Source organism: Melopsittacus undulatus, chromosome 3 (genome assembly GCF_012275295.1).
Source record: "Melopsittacus undulatus isolate bMelUnd1 chromosome 3, bMelUnd1.mat.Z, whole genome shotgun sequence".
Lineage (NCBI taxonomy): Eukaryota > Metazoa > Chordata > Aves > Psittaciformes > Psittaculidae > Melopsittacus > Melopsittacus undulatus.
The window spans coordinates 63,915,682-63,935,989 of NC_047529.1; the positions used below are offsets into that span (position 1 = coordinate 63,915,682).

At 42.0% G+C, this 20,308-nt stretch overlaps 1 protein-coding gene across 1 annotated transcript in view; it reads right to left on the reverse strand.

The window, feature by feature from the left end:
* Positions 1-123: 123 nt before the first annotated feature.
* ROS1 (ROS proto-oncogene 1, receptor tyrosine kinase) overlaps positions 124-20,308 on the reverse strand; it is a 76,735-nt gene continuing 56,550 nt past the window's right edge. The window contains exons 43-44 of the mRNA XM_031054032.2: positions 15,941-16,104; positions 124-1,471 (exon numbers count right to left, since the gene is read on the reverse strand). Of these exons, the coding sequence (XP_030909892.2) occupies positions 1,326-1,471; positions 15,941-16,104 (310 nt within the window). The 3' untranslated portion in view covers positions 124-1,325. The remainder of the gene's footprint in view (positions 1,472-15,940; positions 16,105-20,308) is intronic.

The window sequence follows — 20,308 nt, forward strand, 5'->3', positions numbered from 1 at the left end:
TGCTGCTAGTTAGTAAACATCACTCATATTTAAGTTATTGAAATGAAAGGAATGACTGTATAACCAATGAAGCAGCACTCAAAGAGGAAGGAAATATTATACAGCATTAATTTATTTGTTTGTCACTCATGGTCTGTTGAGCATAGCAAAGTGCTTCAATTGTTGTTATTAGCAAATCTGTCTTGTATGCTAATTTGTAGATGAAAAAATTTATGCAATTATAGACTGCTTGAATAGGCTTTGTCAAAGACTTCGAAGAATCCTAATTCTAAAGCTCTCAGTTTCTATTTTGTTTGAGTAAAATGGTCAAAACCCATATTTCTTGTTCATCTGTGTTGGATCTCCATTTAAGAAACTTTTGAAGCTTGATTTCAGTGGAGTTACGTCTAAAATATGCATACATTCTGCCACCACATAGTCCCTCTACAGCTATTTAGTGTCCCCCATTATCAAATATTTGCAAAAATTCGGAGCACGTTTCTAGCCTCCTGACAGATGTCAGTGAATAGCTCTGCATAATTTGCAAACTTTTGCTGTCATTTATTTAGTAATTATTTATATATTATTTTATTACATACTTTGACCTGATCTCCGAAGGAAAAGTACCTCACTTCACCCAGCCTGATAAAAATAATATGCAAGGCTGATGAACATTAGAAAGGAAAAGTAATATAAGAAAACAGGACTGTCTAGGTTCACAGAACCATCCCAGTGTAGCCTAACAGTCAAGATGACTGCAAGCATTTGTTCAAATTAAATAGTGAAATAGAACATTGCCAGCAGTGGACAGGCCAGTCACCCTTCCTCAACTGCTTACTGATTTGGAGATCATCAAACAAGAATTTATGTTCGTTTTTCAATTTATAAAATCTTGTTTGTGCACAATGAAGCTAGATTTCAACTGCTTTTTCTTTTCATGACCAATTCGGTCTCTTCTTTGAAACATCATAGTAGTACTCCCTCTTTGAAACAATTGCTTGTGTCTGAGGCATATGTGATTGCATAAATTTAATCAACACAGCAACAGTTAAACAACACTAGCTCTCAGATTACATTTTTCTATTCCCTTAAACTATCTCCTATGAAACACCCAGACAATAACATGTAGAAAAACAAAAGATATGGAATTGTTGTCTTATTCTAATACACATAATTCAGTACCTTATGGTATTATCTAGTAGTTTTAGAGTTTTAGAGAGTTACTGTTTTTTGTAAGACATTTCTGTAATTATGAAGATGTACAGAATATTTCCCTTGGCTTATGTCTTCTCTGGTAGAGTTTTTTCTCTTCTTTCCATTTGTCTTTCAAACAGATAGAACCAGAATTAACTAAGCTCAGCAGAATTGATGTTTCCTTGATCTTGGTTGCCTTCTTTGACAAATACCAAATAGTTTAAGCCCTCTTGATTCCTTGTTTCCATTAGCATGTCTGAAAGAATACTGTCCGAATCTGCACATGGAACATCACTGTCTGCATCAGAAAAAAAAGAAAAATAAAAGAGAGAACATCCCAGTGACACACATGTAGTATTAGAAAGCAAACAAAATCAAACAGCTGTTGGAGAAAGCTGGTTTAGGGACCACATAGTGACCAATGATTCAAATGTATTTTCTACTATTGCCTGCATGGATTATAGCTTTAAGCAAATCACTTCGGGAAGGTTGGTTACTACCATTCATGCCTCCACGGGATACATTTGTGAATAAATTACTTGTTTCTTTTGGTGGTAAAGACAGCCTGCATAAAACCTGAAGACAAAGTGATTTTAAACACTACCTTTGTGTTTACATTGCTAATAATGTTGCTAAAGAGTCCTGTAGCATACGCAGTTTTCTACCTACTAAATCATTATATACTGTCCCTCTAGAGGACTTGTAATATTCTGCTTTTCCTCAAGATTTGAACTTGGCAATCCACTGCATTTTTCCCATTTCTAAAACTATATTTTTTCTCTAATTTGATGCTGTTCACATACAGGGTTGCCAAAAATCTATTGCAGGGATATATCTTTTAAAAAAAATACATATGTAAAAATTATTAACTAAAGGCTCAAGTTATAATTGTTGCTATTTTTTTCATTTATTTTTGTAACATGTACCTTCTTTTATTACACTCCCTCCTTATTTTACTTCACAACTGGAAAATTAAGCATGTGACATTCAGGATTATCTGTTCAAAAGAATTGCAAGCATTGCACTGTTGCACCAGGCAACATACAATTTATTATGTCACTATAATCACATGCCCCCCCAAGCTATAAAGTCAAAAGTCTGTTCTGCATGCTACAGAACGTTAGGAAAGATTATCAGGAAAACATGAAGGAGAATTTTGATTTTAGAAAGCTGTTAGCAAGATGGGGATTGGGACATGGAGCAAACTGTGGTCACATACCACAGTGACTGACAGCTATGAAAAATCATTTGATACTTCGTCAGTTCAGGACTATTATGGCAATATTTAGTAATTCAATCCTGACTAACCCTTTACCAACCAGTACAGCTCTTCTTTGTATTTAATTTTTGTTTAATAGCGTTTTTAATAGGAACCCTCAGGGGCAAGTTGCTTTGGAAAAGGCTCACTGGCAAATGCTGAGGGCATGTTTGCAGCAAACTCTTCAGAGAGAAACCTTAAAATAAGGATCCAAGTAAAACTGGGTATTTACAGACCAGACATATGCCGGCTGACCTGCCTAAGTATAGAACACTAGAGGAGCATTCAGATTTGTTTCCTGTATAAGTATCTGGAACTGATGAGGTGATGTTTACACAAATGTGAGTATGAGGTCACTGAGATATTTTTACCAGATATATAGATACATTACTAATTCTTTCCCCAACAGGTCTGAAGAACTACAAAATATATAAAATATTATAAACCTTTTCAGCCTATACACCACTGTGTTTCTCATTATAGAGAAGAACTTAAAAAAATCAAACCTTGCCTTGGTTTTATTTTGTGAACAATATCAGCAAGAAATACATTTTTTTCCAGAATATGCTTACCCTACTAAAAGATGGAGAATATAACAAATAAGAATATAACATTGATGAGTTTTCTCCTATAACACAATGTAGCTGAAATTTGCTACTTTCACAATAAGATTTTTGACTACCAGTGCCCTTTTCTTCACTGTTGTGTCTTCTCTTAGAGCAGTGTTCAGCACCTATGAAAGCTTAGGGCCATTCTGCCATACAAAGTCAAAAAGAATTCTATGCACAGATGTCAAGTTATGTAGTACAATTCTTGCCTCTTACGTAAATTAGCGAAACAAGCAAATGACTTTTGCTCACTTAGTTATGTAACTGATGGAAACTGAAGGTACTGAAAATGAGCAACTGATGAAAAAAATGTTGTGGAATTCCCCCAGAAACATTACCAACACCTTGGGAACTATAGGCCATTGCACAGTATTCTGAACAATCTCTGGATGTACCTTTCAAAAATGTTAAGAATTTAAAGGCAGATAGAGTGTGGAGGCAGGTCAGTATATTCATAAGATATCATTCTTTTTTCTTCAGTTTTAACAGTGCTAAAATTAGTTGATTGATGTATAGTCATGCTGTGTTATACGTGAGTAAATGCAGGATAAACCATGTGATGTGATCCCCTCAGGTTTCACAAGCAAAGCCTGGCTGAGCCAGCAAAACACCCCAAGAGGAGACGTCCAAGGAGCACCTTCATGGAATCTGAAGTTGTGCTGGGTAGTCAACTCCAAGTGCCTAAATCCTGAGTGGCTGTCTACACTGTGGGCTGCTGCATAGCTTAGAGTTACGCACATTGTTTTTAAACAATGTACCTCAGGGCATGAAGAATACTAGCTCTGGCAGTCCAAAGCTTTGTACAGGATAAGTATTCTGCTGAGAAGCAGGTTCCCACTTTGCTCTGTGCTCTTCCAGGTAGACTGTTTTCAGCAGCTAAAATGGCACGTTCAAAGCTCAGAACTGTACATGCATAGATACCTGTGTCAGGTCCTATATGCATGTAGCATTGACCTTGCTGGACAATTTTCCTAGTAGTGGCGTGCTCAAAACACAACATCTGAACCAGACTGCAGGTAAATGAATTATGACACATCTCTCCGCGGTAGTCAGTATCTTACTCCTTAGAGTCCCGCATTAGTTGACACAAGAAACTATGATCTCCTGACTCCTATTAATGAGGGATGGAGTTTGCTTGCTTAGTCTCCTCTGAGGAGACTGGTCTTAACCTGATAAAATCTGTGCTTCCCCCTTCCCTGTCTCGGCATCTCAGTTGGCTGCTTCCTGCCACGGGGCAGCAATGGTGCTGAGCTCCACCTTGTATCCTGCCTCCAACCACAGAGTCTTTCCTTGCCTGCTCAGTAGACTGTGTGGGCTCGCAACATGTTTTGAAGGCCTGCTTGGGAAGGTGCAAATTTTTGTGATGTCTTGATAAGCAGATGGTTTTTTTGGTGTTTAAGTTCAGAAGGTGACAACATATAAGACGAAAAAATGTGTCAGCAGAAAAGCTGATTGGTAGAGACTGAACAAACTAATCTAGAGATGCTGATCTTCTATTACAGCTATTTCAGGGCTAGATCCTCAGCTAGCACAAATTAACAAAGCTCCATAGAAACCAGTGGGATGCTACTGATTTACACCAGCCAGCCTGAGACGTTACTAATTCTGGGTAACATAATCCTGTATGATGCTCAGCACCTTCAGTATTGTAAAGTATGTAGTAGTGCAGCCACATTTGCTTTTTCCCATTAATATCCTTTTGTTTTTCTCATACACTGTGTGCCCTTTGTCACACAATGTACTTGGTAGTAAACAAGAGACTGGCTAACTTACTGGCATGGCTGAAAGATGTACCCCCCAGTGAACACATTCAAAAGAAATGCTTGATGACATGTTTTTGTTAAGGGTGAAAAAAGTGCCTATTGAACCCTGACTTCTCCACCTCAGCTATCTCGATTAGCTCAAGGAGAGAGTTCCTGTGTAGGGAGTATTTTCCTGATACCTGTTGGCCACCTGGAGCTGGAGGTGCTGTGTTTCAGTTTCTGCACATTGCCAGTAAGAATATAAATAGAACAAATATATATCCGTTTTAATACTCCACTCTGTATTATATATCAGTGGAGATATATCTGTGTTTCCTGTTTAATGAAGCATATGATCTTGCATGGTTTGAGGGTGACTCACTGAGCTTTGCTATTCCGTCAGGCACTAAAGGTGCTAAAAGTGAGAATTGTGTGCATCCAGCGCTTCCACTGCGCTAAATTGCTTGAAGCATTGACTGACTGTCTTTTTATTTTAATAGATTTTTCAAAGATCTGTGGACAGATCTTTGAGTGCAAGAAGCTCTGAGTGTAAACTATGATCTCTGCAAGACCTCTGAGTGCAAGAAGCTGTTCTGGGAAATACAGATATAAATCTGTTTATTATCTTGTTTCTTATTGTTTATAATATCAGAGCCCAAAGAAGGCCAGTTCCACATTTGCTGCAGTATAATTAGCTGCAAGCAGCCCCCTTATCCAGCTCACAAAGCAAGATTCATTTTCCTAAGTTTTAATCACCCAGATCTTACATGTCCAGTTTAAGCTCCTTGCCTAGGCTGCCTTTACAACCAATGGAGAGAGAAAGCAGGAAGAGTAGCTTTGTGAAAATGTTTATTTCACACTCTTAACTTTACACAAGAACATCCCCTGAACTACAACTGAAACTTTGTAGTGATGTCAAACAGCCTAGACAGCCAGTGTGTAAACTCAGTGCTGAAGTTTTAGTTGCTTATATATATATATATCCATGCCACACAAATGTCAGCTCTTATAATGTCATATCATCTGGTTGCTTTTTTTCCCTCAGTCCAGTATTAGCAAGTATTAGCATGACTTTCCTTGCAGTATCACATGGTTCATGTGTGCTTTCTGGAACCAAGCAGCATTTGTGTAGCAGACAAATAAGAAATGACCACACCACAAAGTTCCCCTTTTCCTGCAGTGTTGTAACCACTCACTCTTTTGGAAGGAGCCTTTTCTCTGACCTCTGCTGGCTTTGGGTCAGGCACTCACTAAGCTAAGTGGGGAAGAGGATTACTGAATTTCAGAAAAATACAAAGGACACTAGATAGAAGGTTTTTAAAATGTCTGTTATCAACACATCTGCTTTAGAGGAGCTTCCCTTTGTCCAAGTGATTGCTTTAAGTTCAGAGAGGTGTGCAAAATAGTTTTTAAAAGGAAGCTGGTTTTAGGGAAACAAACAGATGATTCTCACACAGGGAACATCAAACCAGTACTACTTAGCTAGCAGAGAGCACAGGCATATAATTAGTGGTGAAATCACTGATGCTAGGTTTTGATATGAAATCCTCTCAATATAAAGTTTTGCACATAGACAAAATAAACAAGCAACATTTTTAGCAAGTACTTTAATTGTCAAAAGAAGTAAATGTACTGAGTGACTGGCTTTGGAAAGAAAAGTGGGGGGTTGAAACTTAAACAGCAGAGGTTTAGACTGGATCTAAGGAAGAAATTCTTTACTGTTAGGGTGGTGAGGTACTGGAATGGGTTGCCCAGGGAGGTAGTGAATGCTCCATCCCTGGCAGTGTTCAAGACCAGGTTGGATGAAGCCTTGGGTGACATGGTTCAGTGTGAGGTGTCCCTGCCCATGGCAGGGGGGTTGGAACTAGATGATCTTGAGGTCCTTTCCAATCCTAACTATTCTATGATTCTATGAAAAAATGAATCATTACAAAACTCTGTTTCAACTTCTCACATTTTTCAGGCAACTTCTCCAGGTTAGGGACTTAAAAATTATGGTTTTGAGGCCAAATATGTTTCCTTCTACTCGTTGGACTTTTACCCTGCATTTCTTCCAACTGCCCTGCATCTCCTCTCACCAGAGGAGCCACCTCTAACAGTAAGATCGTGGTGCTCTGACATAGCTACTGAGCAATTAGACATTTTTTCCTTATAGGTCCAGAAGGGACTGTGGGGAGCACCCTTGATAAGAATAGTACTCCTGGGTCATAGAGACAAGGAGCTGCTCCAGCTGCTCAATGCCCAGTTGTCTGATGTCGGCAAAGACTTTTGCCAAAACAAACAGGTGCTTTCATCTGTAAAGGGGCACACTTAGGACCTGAAAAAAATATAGTGCTGTGTTGTATGTGCAAATGTAAAAAGTTATGTCTGAAAATAGATGGTTATTTTTATAGCAATGTGGGGCAATCCTGTTAGCATTCTGATTCATGACATTTCATTTGCACTTCTTGAAACTGGGAAAAACAACCTGTCTTTTAGAAATGAATGGGGACTCTGGTGTTTAGGCTTCTGCTCAGTCAATTCCCATTGGATTCAAAACCCACTGGTGTCTCAGTCCTCCAGATGGATAGTGCTTCATTTATACAAAAAAAATTTGTTAATGTTACTTAATGCCCACAATCAATGTCCTGGGAAAGACTCTAAGAGCAAGAAGGAAAAACTCTTACCTGGTAGACCTGGTCCTGGTCCTGAGTTTGCTTCCCTCCCTTCTGAAACAGCAGTGCCAGAAGCTGATATTATTGCTCAGGCACATCTATTGCCACTTGATGCCTCCTTTAGAAGAGTAACTCTTGCAATAACAAATCTGTTGTGCCTTTTGCCATCCCCACACTACCCTGTTAGAGTGCTGTCCAGACCACTAACATACTTACTGTCTGTATTAGTTCACCCACACTAACAATCTGTGTGTCATACTGCACCTGCATAAATGTTATTGAGAAAATCTAAGGTTTTCCAGCTTTCCCACCTATGAAATAGCACTGACAGCATGCACAGACCAGCTAAAAGTGTAGCTACCTACAAGTAGGTAAGGGTGAACAAAATTTGGCAGATGTATGAATCCATGTAGGGCTAAGTCTCATAGTTATTTTAAGGCTTGTCGTTTCACTTTGCGTGACATTTGGCTCTTTCTTTTGGAACCAAGTCTCCTGGTAAGAGCAAGCATTTCTTGGCAGGGGGCTCATGACAGGAGTTTCATTACACACAAAGGCCAATGACCGCATAAGAGTTTTGGAAAATGTTGTCCAGGAAAATCCATCATGGAACAGTCTTTTGGATCACTTGCTTTGGTTGTCATCCTTCTACTACTACTACAAACCCAACATGTACTTCACTTAGTCCCATCTAAAAACAAATGCAAATTTATAAACTCACTAACTAGTAAGTAGCAGGAGAGCTACAGACAACTGACATGCATGTGTCCCTGATCAGATAATCCAGCAACATGAAGACATCACCAGAACTCTAGTCCTTCAGTCAAATACGCAGCATGATTTAACAGGTTTAGAAAGACTGTACTTGGGGAAAGAGGGAGATAACCTACAGACGAACTATGAATACATGGGGAAATAAGCATGTGCACTATAGAGACATGTAAAGAGCTTATCAAGTGTTTAGCCTTTTAAAATACATTTAAATAAAAAGATTATAAGTAGATGAATAAAATTCAAGCTATACTGTTGTCTGATGGGCATTCCCTGTGTGAAAATCACCAAATGAGCCTGAAGAGAAGTTAAGGAGGAGTTTCATGAACTGAAGCATGAAAACATTGAATGGAGGCGTGGAAACAGTTGCTTTGTCTTCCCATCCCAGTGAAGATCCAGCAGTGGATCTGTGGCAACAACAGCTGGGAAAAGCCTATGGAAAGGGAGGAACAGGGGGAAGGCACAAGAAGAAACAGGGCAGCTGGTGGGGAAAAGGCTCAAGGACAGAGTGTGTCAAGCAAAACAGGTTGGGTCTGAGAGCTACTGCCAAAGCTCTGTCTGCATTGAATTACCCTGCTTACCAAAGTGGGCTAGATTTTACAAACTATGTTATTATAAACAGGCTTAACAAAATCTGATTTTAAAAGTGACCACTGGCAACAGATTCCCTGAATAAAACATACATTATAGAGTACCAGTATTGTTAAGACTGCCTTAAAAGCCCATTATATAACCATATTTTCTGTATTAAACTGTTTTTCCAAATATTAACCATTCAAACTGAAACTTCTCGTGGAAGCCTCAATCCACATTTTCCTTTTCAATAACTTGGCCATTTCTAAGAACACTACTTTTGTCTCTGGTAAAAAAAAAAAATAAGCAATGACTTTTCTGTGTGACCTCTGCCTTGTGGCAGAACCTCAAATTCTGGCAAAATAATGTTTTTTACGTTAAGAATATGTATTTGTCATATCAACCAAATCAGTAATGGCTTGCCCGCATTAAGGAAATTAACAGCAAGGAAAAGATCATGCTTAGCTGATCCATGCTAAGCAGATACTTGCACTGGAGCTGAAAGTTCTTGCAAGTTATGTCTGTGCCAAGCCTGCTCCACTAAAGTCATGACAACCTATATTCCAGCCTTTTCCCCAACTGCAGGCAGCAGGATTGGCTCAGATTTTAGCTTCATTCCTGTGAAAGGTTTTAACAGATACCGATGTAATTGTTTTGTGATAAGAAACAAGAGTTTCTTAACTCCCTCAGTTTTCGTGCCTCTGTTGCCTGTGGAGTTAGGGAACACAGAGCAAAGATGCCTAAGTTAGGAAACCACATTAGCTTGGGAGTAGATTAAAATAGCCAAATCAGTACAGCCCTGTGCCCAGTGGATATTGTGTTCCTGTAGCCATCTGAAAATTAAACATCAGAGTTTTGACTCTGCAGATGTCTGTTTCTGCTTCTGACTACAGAGATCAGGAAGCCTTGGGTGAGATGGTATAGTGTGAGGGGGGGTGGAACTAGATGATCTTACTGTCCTTTCCAACCCTAACTATTCTATGATTCTATACCTAGAAGAGTATCTTCGATGAGACAACAAACTTCTAGACAGCTGCTTTTAGGTGAGATAAAGTCCATCCAAAAGGTAAGACCTATTAGCTCAGGCACAGTGTCTGATTAATTGGCTGTATTCCTTTCCTGAGCTAATGCCAGGTTTATATTTGTGCCAGATTAAGTATCTCTTTCCTGAACTACACTCTTGAGAGTGAAGATGCACTTAGAGAAACCAGGAAATTACAGTACATGCAAATACCCAAAACTTTTCATTATAGAATAAGGGTGCAAAATCTGCTGTTAAAAAAAAAAAAACAAGAAATGATATTTTGTCAGTGCTGGCTTACTTTGGTCCTACCATGTCTGTATAAACTCTTTAGTCTTGTAATGAATGACTTGCTGAGGGGAGAAGCTTGAGAAAAGACACCTGTAACACCAGAGAGGAGCCAGGGGAGATCAGCGTCCAGGAGCCTCACCACAGAGAGACAAGAGCCACTGAGGAGGGAGCCTCAAGTCCTCGACAGGACTTGCCCAAGAGCTCAGCTACCGCGAGGAGGTGACTCACCGGGGGCAGAGACAGGAGGAGAGGCACCAACTGTGAGTGCTTAAAAATCTACCCAGGGAGCGCGGCGACCAGGAGCTGGTGAACAGAGCAGGCAAACAGAGCGGGTCGAGGCAGTTTGCGTGGCAGTTCACGTGGGCAGGCGAGTGGGATGATGAGCACTTGCTGTACGACCAGGGTCCGGTCTGGGAGCTCTGCCCTGGCCACCCTGGTGGTGGCCAGCGTAGGCACCCAGACAGAGCCGGTAAGTGGGGAGGTTGTGGTGCAGAGCTCAGAGTGTAGAGAGTGCCTGCACTGGTCTTGTGAGGGAAAGGTGCAGAATGGGCAGGGCTGCGCTCGCTGCTCCCTGATGGAGGTCCTCCTCCAGCAGGTGGCTGAGCTACGGGATGTTGTCAGTAAGCTGCAAGATGTCAGGGAAGCAGAGAGGAAGCAGGACTGCTTGCTCCAGGACCAAACAGCACAGGGGCCTCAAGATTCCCCTCTAACTCATGGAGGAAAGAAGGAGGATGTTGATCAGGCTGGGAATTAGTAACAAAAAAAAAAAAACAACAAAAGGAGGAAGAGAGCAATTAAAAGCAAGGGGCTTCCTCCTAAATCTGCTGTACCCACCCAAAACCGCTTTGCTGTCCTGCAGGGGGCCGATGAGGAAATGCACTTGCATCAGAAACAGCCAGCTGGTGCACTGGTACAGAAGATCTCTACTGGTGCCGCCAGGAAAGCGGCAGGTTGTAGTAGTAGGGGACTCTGCCTTGAAAGGGACAGAAGTGCTCATCTGTCGGCCTGACCCGGTCGCAAGGGAGGTGTGTTGCCTACCTGGGGCACGGATCAGGGATGTTGCAGAGAGGCTGCCTGCTCTAGTAAGTCCCATGGACTATTACCCACTTCTAGTGATACATGTGGGTGCTAGGGATATAGATAGTAGTAGCCTGAGGAGTATAAAGAAGGACTACAGAGCTCTGGGAGAGGTGGTCAGGGGTTCTGGAGCTCAGATAGTCTTTTCGACAATTCTCCAAGACACAGGGGAGGACCTTCCAAAGGCAAGGAGGATTGGACAGGTTAATAAATGGTTAAAAGGTGGTGTCATAGTCAAGGGTTTGGGTGTCTTGGACATGGGGCCCACATCTGTAGACCAGGCCTACTGGGGGCTGGTGGAACTGCTCTGATAAAGAAAGGGAAGAGTGGCTTTGCTGGGAGGCTTGCCAGACTTGTCAAGGATGCTTTAAACTAGTTGTGTTGGGGGAGGGGAGCATCATTCCATCCCAACACACCCAGTCAGTTGCCAGCACCTATAATAAATCCTCAGAGCAATGTAGTAATATTCTAGCCGCTCCACCACTGAGCCGGCTTCATTTGGAGCTCGGCTCAGATGCCTTTATACAAATGCCCTAGCATGGGGAATAAACAAGAGGAATTAGAGATGTGGGCACATCTACAGGGCTATGATATAATAGGCATCACAGAAACATGGTGGGATGGCTCCTTTGACTGGAGTGTTGGAATGGAAGGTTACAGGCTCTTTAGAAAAGACAGGCCCAGTAGGAGGGGAGGGGGAGTTGCCCTTTATGTTAGGGATAGGCTGGAGAGTATGGAACTCTGTCTGGGGACAGGTGATCAGTTAACAGAAAGTTTGTGGGTCAGGGTTAAGGGGAAATCGGTGACGGGACACATTACTGTGGGGATATGTTACAGACCTCCTGATCAAGAGGAACCTGTGGATGAAGAACTCTACAGACAAATAGGAAAAGCCTCACACTTGCGGGCCCTTGTTCTCATGGGGGACTTCAACCACCCTGACATCTGTTGGGGCGATGGTACGGCCCTGCACAAGCAATCCAGGAGGTTTCTCGATTGTGTGGAAGACAACTTCCTTCTGCAAGCAATTAAGGAGCCAACGAGGAGAGGTGCCCTGCTTGACCTCGTGCTCACCAACAGGGAAGGGCTCGTTGGAAATGTGACTCTCCAGGGAAGTCTTGGATGCAGTGATCACGAGATGGTCGAATTTGAGGTCCTCAAGACAGTGAGAAGAGCCTGTAGTAAGCTCACTGCCCTGGACTTCAAGAGAGCAGACTTTGGCCTCTTCAGGAACCTGCTTAGCAAGGTTCCATGGGATATAGCCCTTGAGTGCAAGGGGGCCCAAGACTCTTGGTTAATATTCAAGGATCACCTGCTACAGGTTCAGGAGTGTTGCATCCTGACTAGAAGGAAGTGCAGCAGGAGGGGCACGAGACCTCCTTGGATGGATAAGGAGCTGCTGAGAAAAATTCACAAGAAAAAAGAGGCTTATAAAAGGTGGAAACAAGGACAGGTGGCCTGGGGTGAATACAGGGATGTTGTCCGGGTAGTTAGGGACCAAGTTAGGAAAGCTAAGGCCCAAGTGGAGCTAAACTTGCAAGGGATGTTAAAGATAACAGGAAGGGATTTTATAGCTATGTAGTGGCTAAAAAACAGACTAAGGACAATGTAGGCCCCCTCCGGAAACTTTCCGGAGAACTGGCTACACAGGACTTGGAGAAGGCTGAGGTTCTGAATGGCTTCTTTGCCTCGGTCTTCACTGGCAAAGGCTCTGACCGCAGCACCCATGTCTTGGAAGGCGGAGGCAGGGACTGTGAAAACCTAGACCTTGGGCCCACTGTAGGAGAGGATCTGGTTCGAGACCATCTTAAGAACCTGAATGTACACAAGTCCATGGGACCTGATGAAATCCATCCGCGAGTCCTGAAAGAGAGGGTGAATGAAGTTGCAAAGCCACTGGCCATCATATTTGAAAAATCATGGCAGACAGGTGAAGTTCCTGGTGACTGGAAAAAGGGAAATATAACTCCCATTTTCAAGAAGGGGAAAATGGATGACCCAGGGAATTACAGACCAGTCAGTCTCACCTCTGTGCCTGGCAAAACCTGGGAGCAGATTCTCCTGGAAGGCATGCCGGGGCACATGAAAAACAACAAGGTGCTTGGTGACAGCCAGCATGGCTTTACTAGGGGAAAATCCTGCCTGACCAATCTGGTGGCCTTCTATGACGGGGCTACAAAAGTGATGGACAGGGGTGGAGCAGTTGACGTCATCTACCTGGACTTGTGCAAAGCGTTCGACACTGTCCCACATGACATCCTTGTCTCTAAATTGGAGAGACATGAATTCGATAGGTGGACCACTCGGTGGATAAAGAACTGGCTGGATGGTCGCACTCAAAGAGTTGTGGTCAACGGCTCAATGTCTGGCTGGAGACCAGTAACAAGTGGTGTCCCTCAGGGATCGGTGTTGAGACCAGTCTTGTTTAATATTTTTGTCACTGACATGGACAATGGAATTGAGTGTGCCCTCAGCAAGTTTGCCGATGACACCAAGCTGTGTGGTTCTGTTGGTACGCTGGAGGGAAGGAATGCCATTCAGAGGGACCTTGACACACTTGTGAGGTGGGCTGATGCCAACCTCATGAAGTTTAACCATGCCAAGTGCAAGGTCCTACACCTGGGTTGGAGGAATCCCAGGCACAGCTATAGGTTGGGCAGAGAAGAGATTCAGAGCAGCCCTGCGGAGAAGGACTTGAGGGTGTTAGTCAATGAGAAAATGAACATGAGCCAGCTTCAGTGTGCGCTTGCAGCCCAGAAAGCCAACTGTATCCTGGGCTGCATCAAGAGGAGTGTGACCAGCAGGTCAAAGGAGGCAATCCTGCCCCTCTACTCTGCTCTCGTGAGACCTCAGTTGGAGTATTGTGTGCAGTTCTGGTGTCCTCAACATAGAAAGGACATGGTACTGTTAGAACAAGTCCAGAGGAGGGCCACGAGGATGATCAGGGGACTGGAGCACCTCCCATATGAAGACAGGCTGAGAAAGTTGGGGCTGTTCATCCTGGAGAAGAGAAGGCTGCGTGGAGACCTCATAGCAGCCTTCCATTATCTGAAGGGGGCCTACAGGGATGCTGAGGAGGGACTATTCATTAGGGACTGTAATGATAGGACAAGGGGTAATGGGTTGAAACTTAAACAGCAGGGGTTTAGACTGGATATAAGGAAGAAATTCTTTACTGTTACGGTGGTGAGGTACTGGAATGGGTTGCCCAGGGAGGTAGTGAATGCTCCATCCCTGGCAGTGTTCAAGACCAGGTTGGATGAAGCCTTGGGTGATATGGTTTAGTGCGAGGTGTCCCTGCCCATGGCAGGGGGGTTGGAACAAGATGATCTTGAGGTCCTTTCCAATCCTAACTATTCTATGATTCTATGACATATAAACATGTCATGCATAGCCTGGATCTGACATAGAGAGAAATCACAATGGTGATGAACAGGCACTTGTAAAGCTATATGATGAGGATTTGCAAAGCAAATTATAAACATTAGCAAAATAGCAAATATTCAATGCCAGTGAATTGAATATATGTAGAATCCTGTAGTAATATTACTATGCACTTGTGGAATTGAGTACTACATCATGGAAGGGATTAGGAAGTTTTTAGGAAATCAAAAACTATTGGTGCAACAAAACTGTTTATGAAGCTGGGTGAGTTCCTAGTTCAATAACATTTTGTAAAGAAAACAAATAAACAAGCAAACAAACAAAAAAAAAACCCAGAGACAACCAAGCCAAAATAAAGCCCTTAAACATTTGAAAACAACTATGGTTTGGGTATTTTGGAATTTAAAGTAATTCTTTTAACAGGAAATATTTTCTATTTGAAACCCGTAGAATTCAAACAGATTAAATTTAAAAAACAAAACAAAAACCCAAACCACACCATGTGAACTAAAAGTGAAGTATTTCAACTGATAAAAACTTCCTTTTTGCAGATTTTCAGACTACATTGTTTACTAAGGCTTCACTTGTGCTTAAGATTTAGCCAGTCAGGAATTACTGCAGTATGTGAAAACTTCTTGTTCTGGCCCAGTCAGGATGTTCATTTCCATGTTTAGATAATTTAAATCACAGTTGCATAGACAACTTCAAATTTAGCATCACCTTTTCTTTTTAATTCCTGTCTTCACAACGTTCTCATATAATTGGGATTTGTTGTGTCTCATGCCTGAAGTTTATCTTCCCTAACATCACCTAATTTCATCTATTCACAGTGTGCAGAGCATAGGCATGATGTGTCTCCAGGCTAGAGCTATCATAGGTCAGGCTAGAATAAAGGATGCCTTGCTTGGGCACCTAATTCACGGGTCACTATCAGGCAACTACCAATTCAGTATTCCTAAAGTAAACACCTAACTGCCGTGTTTAGCTGATGGAGGAGGAGTAGATGCCTTTGAAATGGGAACAGATTTTCAGCCAGAAGCCTTCTAAAGCTCTTCTGGCTGTACCAGGAACTTAAGCATTTACTTTAGCAGAAGAGGGTCATGAAGTATATAAAAAATTTAAATGCAAGCTGAATGTCTCTGTGAGGCAGGCTAGTTGCAGTCTCACAGGGGTCTTTTTGCTTGGTAATCTTACGTATGTTTTACCTAATGCATCATACTTAACAGCACATGATGAATCTTCACAAGTTCATTAGGAGGCAAATCTTTGCTGTTCCCATTTTATAGGTAGAGCATTTAAGGCAGTGACAAATACAATGAAAAGAACTGCTGAATCCCACTTTGTTCATGAGGAAAAGATTATGGGGACAGCAAGTGCTGACCCAGACTCACCTTCAAAAGCTTGATTGATGACTCCAGTTGCTGCCTCTTTGTCTTCTACATAGCGGATGAAGGACGGTGGAGAGTGTCTTACCTCTTGCAGTTTGTCTTGAATATAAGAGAAAGTAGGTCTGTTGTGAGGTTCTTGGGCCCAGCATCTTGTCAGTAAGTCACACCTGGAAGAAAAAAATTGTTAAAAGGCAAACATTAAAGATAATAGAATCATTCACCTCAACACTTACCATTAAATCATCTGAGAAGCAAGTCTGGCCTAGATTTTCAGCTTCTGAAAACTTTATATGTTGTACAAACATTATCATCAGCTATTGAGGGAAAAGCCAATTAAGGATAATTTGTCGTGAATACTCCCTATGAATGCTTCTAATTTTCCAAAGAGATATTTTGAGATTGGAAGCAGCTATAACGTATTAAGAAAAAAAAAGAACAAAAGAAAAGAAAACTCATTAATATCTGCACCAAGGAAGTCACCAGTAGCTTCTAAGAAAGCAGACAAGGAACTGATTCTCTCACAGAAAAAAAGAAAAGCTATCTAAAATCAGAAATGAACCTGAAGCTGCCAGTTTATTTAATCCTTCTTCAACTCACGCCACCTCAAATTTATCAGAAGTTCAAGGCAAACCCTCCAGCACAGAAAGGGTTAATTTAGACTTCTGTCTCCAGACCAAAACAAATAGGAGCAAGTTTTCTCATCAAAGGCAAAAACGGTATGAGTTCCCTCTGCGTTCAGGGATCTTGGCCCACCTTGTACACTGTCTGTACTATTCAGTGGAAAACTGCCCCTCCTGTTTGTCTAAAGGATAGGGCTGATTTATTATTGCTTACTCAGGGTGAGTCCAGGCTGCACAAAACCAAATCCTACAAAAGTCAGGGGAGCCAGCATGAAAACCAAAACACAGCCAGCATCTGGACATGCTAAGTGTTGTGAGTAGATGGAGGTCTTAGAATCTCAAAGCCAGAGAGCAGTGTTTAGCAGGCAGTGAAAGGTGGGTTCAGAAAGCTGCTACTGGAATGTGGAGTATTCACCTCTAAGCCCTAAGTTCAAATCCTCCCCTGACAAACAGCTTCCCAGACCTGCTGCTATGTGATACCAGGCGTTATGTGAAATGAATTGGCTTGCTCAGATCCTTGCTTATCCATCTTTAAAAAGAGACTACTGTCCTTCAGCAGAATTGGGTATTTTACAAAAGCCTTAATGACAGGTGGGAAAATCTCTTGACTTCTGATTTTTTGGTGATATTTTTCACTAAAATATTGGTGTTGGGTGAGAAATGTGAGTATAAAAATTGTTTCAGATCACTTTTCGTTGACCTGTATCGTGGCTGTAGAGCTGGACAAAGTGATTCTGTTTTTCGAGAGGATCCAATGAAATCTTAAAAATCCATGTTAAGAATCTAAAAAGCAGTAGTGACTTACAAAAGCTCTGAATCACTTCATTAGCTTACTTTCAGGTGCACTGGTCATTGATAACACTGAAAATATAGATGGAAAAGTATTGAATAGGACTCAAAATTAGGTGGAATAGCTCTATCTTTCCTTCTGCTGCCAGCAAAGTGTCTGGATCACACTGAATTTGAAAGCTAGCCTTGGATGCCGGAAGCCAAATAATCTGCTTTCTGGCCATCCTAGTTAGTAGGATATCAAAGTAAAAACAGAAGTTCAGGTGCTCTGCTCCAGCTTAGCACTTGGGCTCTCATGAGAAGAGCCTTGTGCCAGGTGTAGCAATGAAGTAAAAGAGCTGCTTGAATACACTGCTCCTCTAACAGAAAGTAAGAAACAGCTACAGGCCAGCAGAGGGAGAAAGAAACAAAAAATAATATATAAGTAATAGACACATGGAATGGTTTTTGTTGGAAGGGACCTTAAAGATCTGTCATGGGCAGGGACACCTTCCACTAGACCAGGTTGCTCAAAGCCCCATCCAGCCTGGCCTTGAACACTGCCAGGGATGGGGCAGCCACAGCTTCTCTCAGCAACCTGTGCCATGGCCTCACCACCCTCATCATAAAATATTCTTCCTTATATAAAACCTAAATCTACATTCTTTTAATGTATGAAACATAAACATGACAAATGTGGATTCTGAACATTTTTGTATTCCTAAAACCAATCTCTGTCTTTCTTAAGTAACTATTATTTTACTGGACAACCTGCTTTATAAAACCATTCAGCTCGTTGCCCCCACACAATAACAAAAGCCATTTGTTAACAAGTGGGTATATTCACTGCTGCCAAGACATTCAGAACTGGAATTTTATCATTTTAATGACAATCCATATTCTTAGTTCCTTAATCAAATTACTTGCCTGGTGGCTTAACGTATTAATACCAGATAGAACTGATATTGTTCACAAAGTATTTAATTCAGATTGGATCTAGGCTTCTAATGGCAAAAATGCTCACGCTGTCTCAGAATATATCTGCAAATTTTGCATGGACTGCTATGTGGCATGATAGTTAGTTTTCAAAGCATGTTGTGACATCCAAGGTTTTAAGTCAATGGCACAAACTTTCACTAGCCCAGAAATGCATCAGCATGAGTCCAGTCAGAGGGTAAAAGCCAGGTTAACATCCTGAGATGTACATGAATGACAGCTTGAGCACATTCCTATATTTTGGGGGGAGCCAGACATGGGCTAGTAAGTAGTACGTTGCTCTAGTATGTGGAATAGACACAGAGGATTCCCCTACTTCATGTAAGCCTACTTCGTGCTTTAAACCAAAATCTGCACAGTTTGCTCACTCACTCCCCCCCTTGCTCCCCCAGGTCCCGGAGAGTTAGGAAGGAGAATCCAAAGAATGTAGCCCCCACGGATTGAGATAAGAATGGTTTAATAGCTAAGGTATAACATAAATCACTACTGCCACTACTACTACAAATAATAATGATACAGCAAACAACAAGCGAAGAGAATACAACACCTCACCACAACCCTAACCCTAACCCATAACTCACTCCACCCTGCCCAGCCGAGCACCCTGTGCTCCCTCCTCCATTTCCCCCCAGCGCTCCACCCTTCTAGCTCTCTCCCCCAGTTGCATCCTGGGCATCACGTGCTATGGTATGGAATACCTCATTGCCTAGCCTGGGTCAGGTGTCCTGTCTCTCCTTCCTCCCGGCCTCCCCTCCTCCCCAGCAGAGCACATGCTCAGAAAAGGCCTTGAACAAAAACACCCTCAAAACATGCTCGCTATCAAGCAACTGTTCCCAGCCCAGAAGTCAGAACACAGCACTGCACCAGCTACAGGAAGGAGAAAAAATGACTGCTATGGCTCAACCCATGACAATGGAGAAAAACTTTCTAAGAAGGAATGAAAAATAACAGACCCAAACACAACATCACTTAAAGGTTATGTTAGGTTTAAGAACTAGCCTGTACACTTAGATGTACCCCTACACAGCTACACTTCACAACTGTATTTTATCTGGATGGGACAATTGGTAACCACATGTCCAGTAGAGTTTCATAGAGTGAACAATACCTGAAATGAGCTTTAATGCACAAAAGCCACAGGACTTTACCAATTTTCTCTCACATGAAATGGAAAATATAATTGATGTGGGTATTTTCTTATAAAAGGAGGAAATTTGTTGGGATGAAGAGCTCATGTTTTCATCTGATGCTTTCTGAACTTCCCTCTTCCATCTTTCTCAACTTCTCTTCCACCCTCCAGATCCCTCTACTGGGCATTCCGGGTACCAAACAGCAGAAGCTCTTTGTTAGCAATCTAAAGTTTCTTTATCAAACTGAGTTATGTAACTTCGCATGGGAGTGAGCATTTGTCGAGACTGCAGCTTTGAGTCAGCAAGCGGCACACAACACTTGTACAAATTCTCCTGACTGTAATCCACAGACTTCCAGGATCTCTGTTAAATTAACTCAGTTCAGTCCAAGTTTTGGCATGTCTTGCATGCAAACTGTACACCCAGGTATCTGTGCTAGATGTAGACCTCTGACTGCAAAAGCAATGCCATGAATATCTAATTCATGTTTCAATTAATGTGGCTCATTTATAGATCCCCAAGCCCCTTTTCCAATTTATTAACGGGCTTCACCTATTCACACTTCTTTGGAGAAAAGCAGATGAGCAGTCCCTGGAGTAACATCGTGTGGAGGTGGGAATTTCTCCCCCCTGCTGGAAAAAAAAACAAACCCAAAACAAAACAATCCCACTTCCTTAGTGCTTTTACACCCCAAGGTTTCTGTGTCAGCCCTACTTGCCCTTGCAGTGTAAGCCTACCACAGATTCCTAAACACTTCTCATATGAAGTAGTTTGGCCTTTGAACTCTCTTCCTATCAGTGATGGTTTGTTTTGTCAAATGACAATGAGCAAGCCAAAGTGCTGAGGAGACAATTACT